Source organism: Hemitrygon akajei, chromosome 11 (assembly GCF_048418815.1).
Source record: "Hemitrygon akajei chromosome 11, sHemAka1.3, whole genome shotgun sequence".
Classification (NCBI taxonomy): Eukaryota; Metazoa; Chordata; class Chondrichthyes; order Myliobatiformes; family Dasyatidae; genus Hemitrygon; species Hemitrygon akajei.
The window spans coordinates 2,267,616-2,280,017 of record NC_133134.1 but is presented as its reverse complement, the minus strand read 5'-3'; the positions used below and the strand labels follow the sequence as shown (position 1 = coordinate 2,280,017).

Below are 12,402 nucleotides of genomic sequence, written 5' to 3'. Positions count from 1 at the left end.
AGTGCCGAAGTTCAGAGCCTTGAAGGGTACGAGAAAAGAATGCTACTGGCCTGCCTTCCTGATTGAGGGTAGCGGCATTCACAAGTCCGCACGAGTGTCTGTAGGGCTCGGAGAAATTCGGCGCACAATTCCGCAGGCCGCTGCCGTCTGGTAGCCAAACGATGTCTTGCATAGACGGTGTTCACCGGCCGCAGGTCCTGTCGTTTGAGGGCGGCCAGAGCCCCGTCATAGGTTGAGAGGTCCCTGATGAAGGAATAAACTTTTGGGGTGACTCGCGAGAGGAGAATCCTGTGCCTAACAGCAGGGTCAGTTGCACTAACCTCCTCCAAGTATGATTGGAAGCATGCAAGCCAGTGTTCAAAGGCAAGAGCCACTTCAGGGTCCTGGGGGTCCAGATCCAATCTTTCTGGACGTAAAATGGTTTCCATGCTTAAAAACTTCCAGTCAATAAAATTGATGCACCATCAATAACTCACTCTGAGACGTAAGAAGTGAGATATCGGCTTTTATTGACTGGAAGAATGAACAACACAACATCCTGGAGAATGAGGGCCGGCCTCAGGCCTCATTCGCCTTTATACAGGGGTTTGTGGGAGGAGCCACAGGAGCAGTCAGCAGGGGTCTGTTGGGAGCAAGCCACTCTGGTATATGTAGTTCACCACACCTACACAGGACTGCATAAAGTGCACAAAACAGTGCAGGCAGTACAATAAATAATAGGCAGTGCAATAAAGATAATAGGTACAGTAGAGGGCAGTCAGTTGGTGTCAATCTAGGCTCTGGGTATTGAGGAGTCTGATGGCTTGTGGGAAGAAACTGTTACATAGTCTGGTCGTGAGAGCCCGAATGCTTCAGTGCCTTTTCCCAGGTGGTAGGAGGGAGAAAAGTTTGTATGAGGGGTGCGTGGGGTCCTTCATTATGCTGTTTGCTTTGTGGATGCAGCGTGTGTTGTAAATGTCTGTAATGGCGGGAAGAGAGACCCCGATGATCTTCTCAGCTGACCTCACTATCCGCTGCAGGGTCTTGCAATCCGAGATGGTGCAATTTCTGAACCAGGCAGTGATGTAGCTGCTCAGGATGCTCTCAATACAACCCCTGTAGAATGTGGTGAGGATGGGGGGTGGGAGGTGGACTTTTCTCAACCTTTGCAGAAAGTAGAGATGCTGCTGGGCTTTCTTTGCTATGGAGCTGGTGTTGAGGGACTAGGTGAGATTCTCTGCCAGATGAACACCAAGAAATTTGGTGCTCTTTACGATCTCTACCGAGGAGCCGTCGATGTTCAGCTGGGAGTGGTTGCTCCATGCTCTCCTAAAGTCAACAACCATCACTTTTGTTTTGTTCACATTCAGAGACACGTTGTTGGCTCTGCACCAGTCCTTTAGCCGCTGCACCTCTTCTCTGTATGCTGACTCGTCGTTCTTGCTGATGAGACCCACCACGGTCGTGTCATCAGCGAACTTGATGATGTGCTCACTACTCATTGGCTAAAGAAATTCCCCCTCATCTCCGTTCTAAATGTACATCCTTCTATTCTGAGGCTGTGTCCTTTGGTCTTAGACTCTCCCATCATAAGAAATATCCTCTCTACATTCATTCTTTTGAGGCCTTTCAACATTCTATAGGTCTTAATGAGATTCCACCTAATTTTTCTGAATGCCAGTTAGTACAGACCCATAGTCATCAAATGGTCATCATATTACAAGCCATTCAATCCTGGAACAATTTTCGTAAACCTCTTTTGAACAGCACATCCCTTCTTGAAAAATGCATCCAATAATGCTCACAATACTCCAAGTACTCGCCAGTGTCTGATAAAGCCTCAGCAATACACCCTTATTTTTATATTCTAGTCCTCTCAAAGTGAATACTAACATTGCATTTACCTTCCTCGCCACTAACTCAACCTGTAAATTAACTTCCAGGGAATCCTACACGAGGACTCCCAAGACCCTATACACCTCAGATATTTGTATTTTCTCTCCACTTAGAACATAGGCCACGCTTTTATTTCTTCTGCTAAAGTGCATGACCATATACTTTCCGATACAATACTCCATCTGCCATTTCTTTGCACATTTAGCCTCTCTACTTCTTCAAACTACCTGTTCTTCACCTATCTTTGTATCTTCTATAAACTTGGCCACAAAACCATTAATTCTGCCATCCAAATCATTGACATATAACGTAAAAAGAAGTGGTCCCAACACAGATCCCCTTGGAACACCACTAGTCACCGGCAACCAATCAGAAAAGGCTCCCTTTATTCCCACTCTTTGCTTCCTGACAATCAGCCATTGCTAGTATCTTTCCTATAATCTCAGGCTCTTCACTTACAAAGTAGCCTCATGTGCGGCACCTTGTCGCAGGTCCTCTGAAAATCCAAGTACACGACATCCACCAATTCTCCTTTATCTATCCTACTTGTTATTTCTTCAAATAATTCAAACAGTTTTGAACAGATCTGCCAACAGGCGAATCTTTTATCCATGCCAGTACCTTTCCTGTAATACTATGGGCTCTTACTTTGATATGCAGCCCCATGTGCAGTACCTTGTCAAAGGCCTTCTGAAAATGAAGTAAACAACGTCCACTGACTCTTCTTCATCCATCCTGCCTGTTATTTCCTCAAAGAATTCCAACAGATTTCTCAGGCAAGATTTTCCTTTAAGGAAAGCATGCTGACTTTGGCCTATTTTAACATGTATATCCAAGTACCCTGAAACCACATCCTTAACAATAGACTGCAACATCTTCCCAACCACTGAGGCCAGACTAACTAGCCGATAATTTCCTTTCTTCTGCCTCTCTCCCTTACTGAAGATCGGAGTGACATTTGCAATCTTCCAGTTCTCTGGAACTATGCCAGAATCCATTGATTCTTGAAAGATCATTACTAATAACTCCACAATCTCTTCAGCCACCTCTTCAAACCCCTGGGTGTAAACCATCTGGTCCAGGTGACTTATTTATCTTCAGACCTTTCAGTTTCCCAAGAACTTTCTCCCAAGTGATGACAACTTAACACACTTCAGGCCCGTGACACTCTCCAAAGTCTGGCATACTGCTGGTGTCTTCCACAGTGAAGACTGATACAAAATACTTATACAGATTGTCTGCCAATTCTTTGTCCCCTATAACCTGGATGAGGAAGTGGAGGGATGGGTTAGTAAATTTGCTGATTGGGGTTGGGGTTGTTGTGGATAGTGTTGAGGGCTGTCAGACGTTACAGCGGGATATCAATAGGATGCAAAACTGGGCTGAGAAGTGGCAGATGGAGTTCAACCCAGATAAGTGTGAGGTGGTTCACTTTGGTAGGTCAAATATGATGTCAGAATATAGTATTAATGGTAAGACTCTTGGCAGTGTGGAGGATCAGACGGATTTTGGGGTCTGAGTCCATAGGACACTCAAAGTTGCTGTGTAGGTTGACTGTGTGATTAAAAAGGCATACGGTGTACTGGCCTTCATCAACTGTGGGCTCAAGTTCAAGAGCTGAGAGGTAATGTTACAGTTAGACCCCACTGAGTACTGTGCTCAGTTCTGGTCACCTCACTACAGGAAGGATGTGGAAGCTATAGAAAGGGTGCAGAGGAGATTTACCAGGATGTTGCCTGGATTGGGGAGCATGCCTTATGAGAATAGGTTGAGTGAACTTGGCCTTCTCTCCTTGGAGCGATGGAGGATGAGAGGTGACCTGATAGAGGTGGAAAGATGATGAGAGGCATTGATCGTGTGGATAGTCAGAGGCTTTTTCCCAGGGCTGAGGACACAGTTTTAAGGTGCTTGGTAGTAGGTACAGAGGAGATTTCAGGGGTTTTTTTTAATGCAGAGAGTGGTGACTGCATGGAATGAGCTGCCGGCGATGGTGGTGGAGGTGGATACGATAGGGTCTTTTAAGAGTCTCTTGGATAGGTACATGGAGCTTAGGAAAATAGAAGGCTATGGGTAACCCTAGGTAATTTCTACAGTGAGTACATGTTCAGCACAGCATTGTGGGCTGAAGGGCCTGTATTGTGCTATAGGTTTTCTATGTTCTACTACCTCTTCAGTATCATTTTCCAGTGGTCCAATATCCACTCTCCCTTCTTTTCTACTCTTCATATATCTAAAGAAACTTCTGGTATCCTCTTCAATATTATTGGTTAGCTTACCTTCGTATTCCATTTTTTCCTTCTTTATGACTTTTTTAGTTGTCTTCTGTTGGTCTTTAAAAGCTTCCAAATCCTCAAAATTCCCACCAATTTTTGCTCTACTATATGCCCTCTGTTTAGCTTTGACTTCACTTGTGAGCCACAGTTGTGTCATCTTTCCTTTGGAATACTTCTTCATCTATCCCGTGCCTCCCGATTTGCTCCCAGAAATTCCAGGCATTGCTGCTTTGCCATCATCCCTTCTAGTGACCCCTTCCAATCAACTTTGCTAGCTCCTCTCTCATGACTCTGTAATTCCCTTTACTCCACTGTAATACTGATACATCTGACTTTAGCCTCTCCTTCTCAAATTCCAGGGTGAATTTTATCATATTATGACCGCTGTCCCCTTAACACCCAATCCAGAATAGCTGATCCCCTAGTGGGCTCAACCACAAGCTGCTCTAAAAAGCCACTTTGTAGGCACTTTACAAATTCCCCCTCTTGGGATCCAGCATCAACCTAATTGTCCCAATCTACTTGCATATTGAAATTCCCCTTGATTATTGTAAATTGCCCTTTTGACATGCATTTTCTATTTCCTGTTATAATTTGTAGACCACATCTTTTCTACTTTGGAAGCCTGCATATATAACTTCCAACGTGATCTTTTCACCCTTCCAGTTTCTTAGCTTTCCCACAATTCTACACCTTCTGATTCTATGCTACCTCTTTTTAATAATTTGATTTACCCTGTAATCTTTTACTAATGGAGCTACCCCACCCACTTGGCCTACTTGCCTGTCCTTTCGATACAATATCTGTGAGTATTATTATTGATTTTTTACGTTTTTATTAATATTGATAAACATTTAGTAGATAGATTACTGTGCAAAGGTATTAGGCACCCTGGCTATATATACTGCTTATAAAAATTATTACCCTCCCCCGGAAGTTTTCATGTTTTATTGTTTTATAACATTGAATCACAGTGGATTTAATTTAGCTTTTTTGACACTGATCAACAGAAAAAGACTGTCTTGTGTCTAAGTGAAAACAGATCTCTACAAAATGATCTAAATTGATTACAAGCACAAAGCAAGAAATAATTAATAGCATAAGTATTCACCCCCTTCAAGTCAGTATTTATTAGAAGCACCTTGGGCAATAATTACACCCTTGAGTCTGTGTGGATAGGCCTCTACCAGCTTTACACATTGGACACTGCAATTTTTCAAGCTCTGTCTTATTACATGGGGGTTGTGAGTGAACTGCCCTTTTCAAGTCCAGCCAAATTCTCAATTAGATTGAGTACTGGACTCTGACTTAGTCACATTAACATTAACTTTGTTGTTTTTAAGCCATTCCTGTGTAGCTTTGGCTTTATGCTTGGTGTCATTGTCTTGCTGGAAAACAAATTTTCTCCCAAGTTACCCACACAAAATGCTGGAGGAACTCAGCAGGCCAGGCAGCATCTATGAAAAAGAGTACAGTCGGCCCTCCTTATCCACGGGGGACTGGTTCTGAGATCCCCCGCGGATACCAAAAAACGCAGATGCTCAAGTCCCTTATTTAACCTGGCTCAGTGCGGTGGTCTTTAGGACCCAGTGGAACCCCGGATCTTATTTAACATGTTCAGTGCGGTGGACATTAGGACCTGGCGCTGCAGCTCTGAATCCGCATTGTTTCTGTTCACAAAAATAATCATGATCACAATTGAAAATAAAGTGGAAGTAATAAAATGATTGGAAAGAGGTGAAACGCCATCGGTCGTTGGTAAAGTGTTAGGCTACAGTCGGTCAACGATCGTAACAATTTTAATGGAGCATGTGAAAGGCCCTGCCCCGATGAAAGCTACAAGTATCATTGATTTATTGAAAGCTACAAGTATCATTGATTTATTGAAAGCTACAAGCAATGCAGTGGTTTAAATATTGAAATATGTATGTTTCTTAAGTGTTTTATATGCATAGAAAGGTAAAATATGCACTATATACTAAGAAAAACATTTGACTAACTGACGCTAAATAATACCGAATGTACCTGTTCCGAATTCAAATCTGACTTAAAGACGGACTCAGGAATGGAACTCATTCATAACCCGGGGACTGCCTGTACTTTTAAGTCATTTCTAGATTACTTATAGTACCTAATACAATGTAAATGCTATGTAAATAGTTGTTATACTGTATTGTTTAGGGAATAATGACAAGAAAAATTAGTCTGTACATGCTCAAACAACAAGTGCTGGAGAGAGAACTTCTGGGTTTTCCCGATCCGCGGTTGGTTGAATCCGCGTATGTGGAATCCGCGAATAAGGAGGGCTGACTGTACAATCAATGTTTTGGTCCAAGACCCTTCAGCAAGACTGGAGAAAGAAAGATGAGGAGTGGAGTTAAAAGGTGGGGGGAGACTTTGGTAATGCACCCGACGTCATTTCCGCCCGGAGAGGGCGGGCGCTAGGGATTAAATGCCAGCGCCGCGAAGTTTGAATAAACTAGTCTTGAAACGACTTACCGACTCGACTGCGTGTCGTTATTTCAGCGCTGTGTGTAGCACATCGCTACATTCACTTGAATTTAATTTAATTGACTTTATTTCTTACATCCTTTACATACATGAGGAGTAAAAGTCTTTGCCCCCTCTCTAGTGTCATTCTCCAGTAGTCCAATATCTACTTTCATCTCTCTTTTATTATTTATATATCTGAAAGAATAATTTGGTATTATCTTTTATATTATTTGCTAGCTTACCTTCATGTTTCATCTTCTTTTCTTCTTGTGGCTTTTTTAGTTGCCTTCTGTTGCATTTTTACAAGCTTACTATCCACTAACTTCCGACTAATTTTTGCTATATTATATGTCCTCTCTTTTGCTTTTATTTTGTCTTTGATTTCCCTTGTCAGCCACTGTTTCCTCATCCTCCCTTTAGAATACTCCATCTTTGGGATACATCTATCTATATTGCCCCCAGAAACACCAACTATTGCTGTTCTGCCATCATCTATGCTAGTGTCCCCTTGCTTTCAACTCTGGCCAGCTCTTCCGTAATTTTCTTTACTCCACTGTAATACTGATACATCTGACTTTATCTTCTCCCTCTCAAACTGCGGGATGAATTCTATCATGTTATGATCACTGCCTCCTAAGGGCTCCTTTACCTTAAGCTCCCTAATCAAATCTGGTTCATTAATCAAAACCCAATCCAGAATTGCCTTTACCTGCGTGGGCTCAACCACAAGCTGCTCTAAAAACCCATCTTTTACACATTGTACAAATTCTCTCTCTTGCAATCCAGGGCCAACCTGATTTTAACAATCTACCTGCATATTGAAATTCCCCTTGACTGTTGTAACATTACCCTTTTGACTTGCCTTTTCTATCTCCCATTGTAATTTGCAGCCCACATCCTAACTAGTATTTGTAAGCTTGTATATAATTCCCATCATGGTCTTTTTACCCTTGCAGTTTCTCAACTCTACCCATAAGGATTCTACATTTTCTGATCCTATGTCACCTCTTTCTAAGGATTTGATTTCAATTTTTAACCAACAGAGCCACCCCATCATCTCTGCCTACTTGCTTGTTCTTCCAATACAAGGTGTATCCTTGGATATTAAGCTCACAACTATGAACTCAAGAGATTCCCACAACATGCCAATCTCTAACTGCGCTCCGAGATAATCTACCTTACTCCGTATACTACGTGCATTCAAATATAACACCTTCAGTTCTGTATTTAAGTTAACCCTTAACACTGCACAACTGTTGTCACCTCTGCGAACACAACTAAGAAAAGATTCCAAAGGTAATTTCATAGCTGGTCTACAATTTTTTGCATCAGTGAGCCAAAACGGAAGATGTTCCTGATGACTGGGGAACATGCTGCTGACTGTTGATCTGTGCACTGTACCTGATATCAGTTCCTTGTTAGTGAAGAACAGAGCAGCTTGTCTGAAGGCCAGCTCTGGGGTTGGTGACATCACCTTCTCTAGGTTGTCCATGCCTCCCTTAAGCTGTCTAACATTGAGGATCTCAGCCAAGGCATTGAAGGCGTCCACACGGCGGAGCACACATACGAGTGCAGGGCTGGATACCAGGCAGTCAATGCTTTCCTGCCAATGTCGGTCGCCTACCTCGTAGGGGGTTAATTCCTTGGCCTGGTTTCGGCTCAGATGTGGCAGCCATTTCAACCCCAGGAGCTCAAAGTTTCCATTCTCCTTACTGTCACCTGAGAAAGGAATGACAGGTTAAAGGCATGTGTTTTTATTTTAACACTTTTTCCTTATCTTGAAGTTCAAAGTAAATTTATTATTGAAGTACATATGCATGAATGGATTGAACCCTGAGATTAGTTTTCTTGCAGCCATAGACAGTAAATCCAAGAAACACAATAGAATTAATGAAGGTCTGCATCCAACACGATGGACAAACAACCAATGTGTAAAAGACAAGACACTGTGCAAATACAAAAGAAAAAATATATATATTAGTAATAATAATAATAAATATCAAGAACATGAGATGAAGAGTCCTTGAAAGTGAGCCCATAGGTTGTGGAAACAGTTCAGTGATAGCAATTGAGTGAAGGTTCAAGAGCCTGCTGACACAGTTTGCTGGTTGTTTGTCTATCCTCTTGGGCTGGTCTTTCATTGACTCTATTGCCCCTGAACCTGGTGTGTGGGTCCTGAGACCTTCTTCCTGATGGCAGCAGTGAGGAGAGATAGTGGGGGTCCTAGATGATGGTTCTTTAAATTCCTCAAATAGCTGCATCAACCCATCAATGCCCTCTCCAAACTGTACAATCCAGTATTTTCCATCCCTTGGACTGACAGCACTCCTTCACAAGTACCAAGATGTTCTTTATTTAGAAACACAGCATGTTCTGACTGGCATTCTCTTGCTCTGCTCTGTGGAACTAATTACCAAAGACCATGCTCCTTTTTTTAGAGGCATCTGTTGGAACTAGTCATTGTTCACCTCTCCCATTTGGAGTCACAGTCATACAGCATTGAGGTGGGACCTTAACCTGTCTCGCTCATGCCAACCAAGTTCCTTCTAGACTGAGTCCCATTTGCCTGTATTTGACCCAAATCCCTCTAAACTTTCCTATCCATATACATGTCAGAATCAGAATCAGGTTTATTGTCACTGACATAATTAATGAAATTTATTGTTTTGTGGTAACAGTACAGTGCAGTATAACAATTTATTGTAAGTTACAATCCAAATAAATAACTAGTGCAAAAGAGGATTGGTGAGGTAGTGTTCATGGACCATTCAGAAAGCTGATGGCAGAGGGGAAGAAACTGTTTCTAAAACATTGAGTGTGTGACTTCAGGCTCTTGTACCTCCACCCTGATGGCAGTAGTGATGGCATATCCCAGGTGTTGGGAATTCTTCATGATCAATGCCACCTTCTTGATGGTGGCATTGAAGATGTCCTCAATGGTCTTTTAATGATTAAAATGTCTTTTTTAATGTTGCAATTGTACCCATCTCCATCACTTCCTCTGGCAGCTTGTTCCACCAGCCTGTGTGTGAAAACTTCAGCTTTCTGAGACAAACATCAATCTTCTTTACATTATTTTTTGAAACTCTTCGGGCAATTCTTCATATTGAAGGCTCTGAAGTGGGGTAAGCCTCCTTCCATTAGGAGTTGTGCAGTAACTACCCTGGTGGAAGCACCTACCAGCAAGCTCAAGGGCAGCTTCTAACCCATGTTATAAGACTATTGAATAGTTCCCTCGTATGGTAAGATGGACCCCTGACCTCACAACCTACTCCATCAAGGCCCTTGCACCTCATTGTCTACCTGCTCTGCACTCTGTCTCAAACACTTCATTCTGCAATTGGGTGACTGAATCAGAATCAGAATCTGGTTTAATATTACTGACTAAGTCATGAAATGTGTTGCTTTGTGGTAGCAGTACAATGGATGCATAACAATAAAAACTATAAATTACATAAAAAAAATAATTAAGTAGTGCAAAAAGAGAGAGAAATAATACTGTTCATGGGTTCATGTCCATTCAGAAAAGTGATCGTGGAGGGAAGAAGTTGTTCCTGAAATGTTGAGTATGTGTCGACAGGACCCTGTACCTCCTCATTGATGGTGAGAAGAGGGAACATTCTAGAAGATGGGGATCCTCAGTGATGGATGCCACCTTTCTGAGGCATCATGAGGTAATTGTTTACCTTAATGCAATCTTACAACAAATGCATCTGGATGAACAATATGCAAGATAGGTTTTTCACCGTTATTTAGTAACTGTGACAAAAACAAAGCAATTTACCAATTTTGTTTGAGACAGGACGCAGGAGGTTTCGCAGGCAGCTCCCAGCAGTTTTCACAGCACTGTGCCCCGTTAATGTGAGAACAACAACTTGCTCGAGTTCAGGGTTGGACACGATGCTGTATTTATACAGCTCATCCAGAGCCAGTCTGGAAGCTTGGGGCACGGCACTGAAAACTCCTCCTACACACAACCAGAAAGCAAATTATTAATATAAACCATATTGTTTTAAAAGAAAACAAATATGCTGCTTACAGTTTTGGCATGAAGCAGAGAAGCATTCTACAACACAAACTTCAAAACCAACTACAAGACACGGTAGTGTAGTGGTTAGTATGATGCTCGGGATGTTCCGAAGTTTGGAGTTCAATTCCACCGCTGTATGTAAAGAGTTTTTATGTTCTCTCCCAAGACTGCATGGGTTTCCTCTGGGTGTGTGGGTTTCTTCCATGTGCTCCAGTTTCCTCCCACAGTCCAAAGATGTACTGGTTAATGGATTAACTGGTGATTTTAAATTGCTTTGTGATTAGGCAAGGGTCAAATCGGTGGGTTGCTGGGTGGTGCAGCTTGTTGGGCCTGAAGGGCTTGCTCCGCACTGTGTCTCTAAATAAATAAAATTAAGCCATTGATACTGAAGCAGACCACGACTACAGGCACCCCTCACCAGTGGCTTTCCTACTTACCGTCCATTACAAAACCATACCTAAACCCTGCAGTGCTTGATTGGTGTAGGGAGTCACATGGAAACAGGATAGAATCTCAAATTCAGGATCTGGGGGAAGTCTGCTGCGCACATCTTCAGTGAGCCCCTCTTCAGCCAGCTCGCTCACCAACCCTATGTAGGATAGAAGCATAAAGTGAGTACAATGTAGAATGAAGTTTGATACGGGTAGTCTCCGAGTTACAAACGTCCGACTTACGGACAACTCGTACTTATGAACCGAAGAAGGAGAACGCCATCCGCCATTTTAAGTCGTATCGCGACACCATCCACCATTTTAAATCGTTGCTGTTGACACTGTGTTGAGTGTTTAATTTTGTATTTGGCTTAAATATTTCTTAGTAAGATTCACCCTGAACCTGCCCCCCCCATTCCAGTTGGCTGGTGGCGCAGTGAGATCAGTGCCGGGCTCAAGAACGGAAGTTCCTGAGTTAGATTCAGTGAAGACCGCTCCCGTGCCGGGTTGATGTCGATCCAGTGAATCCCGTACCATCCATGCCGGGTTGATGTCGAGCTCGCAACTCGACCTCGTAAAAAAAAAAACTGCCACCTCCAGTTTAAATTCCCACGCGGAATATTGTGGAGGATCAAATACCCAAACCCAGCACAGCCCCCACTTGTCCCATTTAGCCTGTCTCAGTGTGGTGGTCCTTAGGACCCAGCAGACCTCTGTAGCCGGCGCAGCTTGGGACCCGCCACCCGCAGTGATGGGAAGCGATCACGATTGAAAATAAAGTGGAAATAATAAAGCGTTTGGAAAGAGGTGAAACGCCATCTGTCATTGGAAAAGCATTAGGCTACAGTCAGTCAACGATCGGAACAATTTTAAAGGATAACAGATAAAGTGAGAATAATGGAGCATATGAAAGGCCCTGCCGCGATGAAAGCTACAATTATTACTAAGCAACGCAGTGGTTTAATTATTGGAATACATACATTTCTTAAATGTTTTATATGCATAGAAAGGTAAAATATATACTATATACTAAGACAAACGTTTGACTAACTGACACTAAATAATAACGGATGTACTTGTTTCGACTTACGTACAAATCCGACTTAAAGACAGACTCAGGAACGGAACTCGTACGTAACCCGGGGACTGTCAGAACATGAATAGCCATTAGTATGCTGACTAATCCACAAACGTAGATAAATTGGGGCTGGCCCCTCCTATCAGTGCTGCCCTCCAGTGTTTACTCAGTGGTATGACAAGCTGGATTGTGCTCGTCTGTGGCTTCACTTGTGTGAGATGA

General features: G+C 42.7%; 1 protein-coding gene across 1 annotated transcript in view; it reads right to left on the bottom strand.

Moving 5' to 3' along the window:
• LOC140735221 (dynein axonemal assembly factor 8) overlaps window positions 1-12,402 on the bottom strand; it is a 159,635-nt gene that overhangs the window by 45,765 nt on the left and 101,468 nt on the right. Inside the window, exons 20-22 of the mRNA XM_073060021.1 lie at window positions 11,129-11,260; window positions 10,426-10,608; window positions 8,043-8,360 (exon numbers count right to left, since the gene is read on the bottom strand). Of these exons, the coding sequence (XP_072916122.1) occupies window positions 8,043-8,360; window positions 10,426-10,608; window positions 11,129-11,260 (633 nt within the window). The remainder of the gene's footprint in view (window positions 1-8,042; window positions 8,361-10,425; window positions 10,609-11,128; window positions 11,261-12,402) is intronic.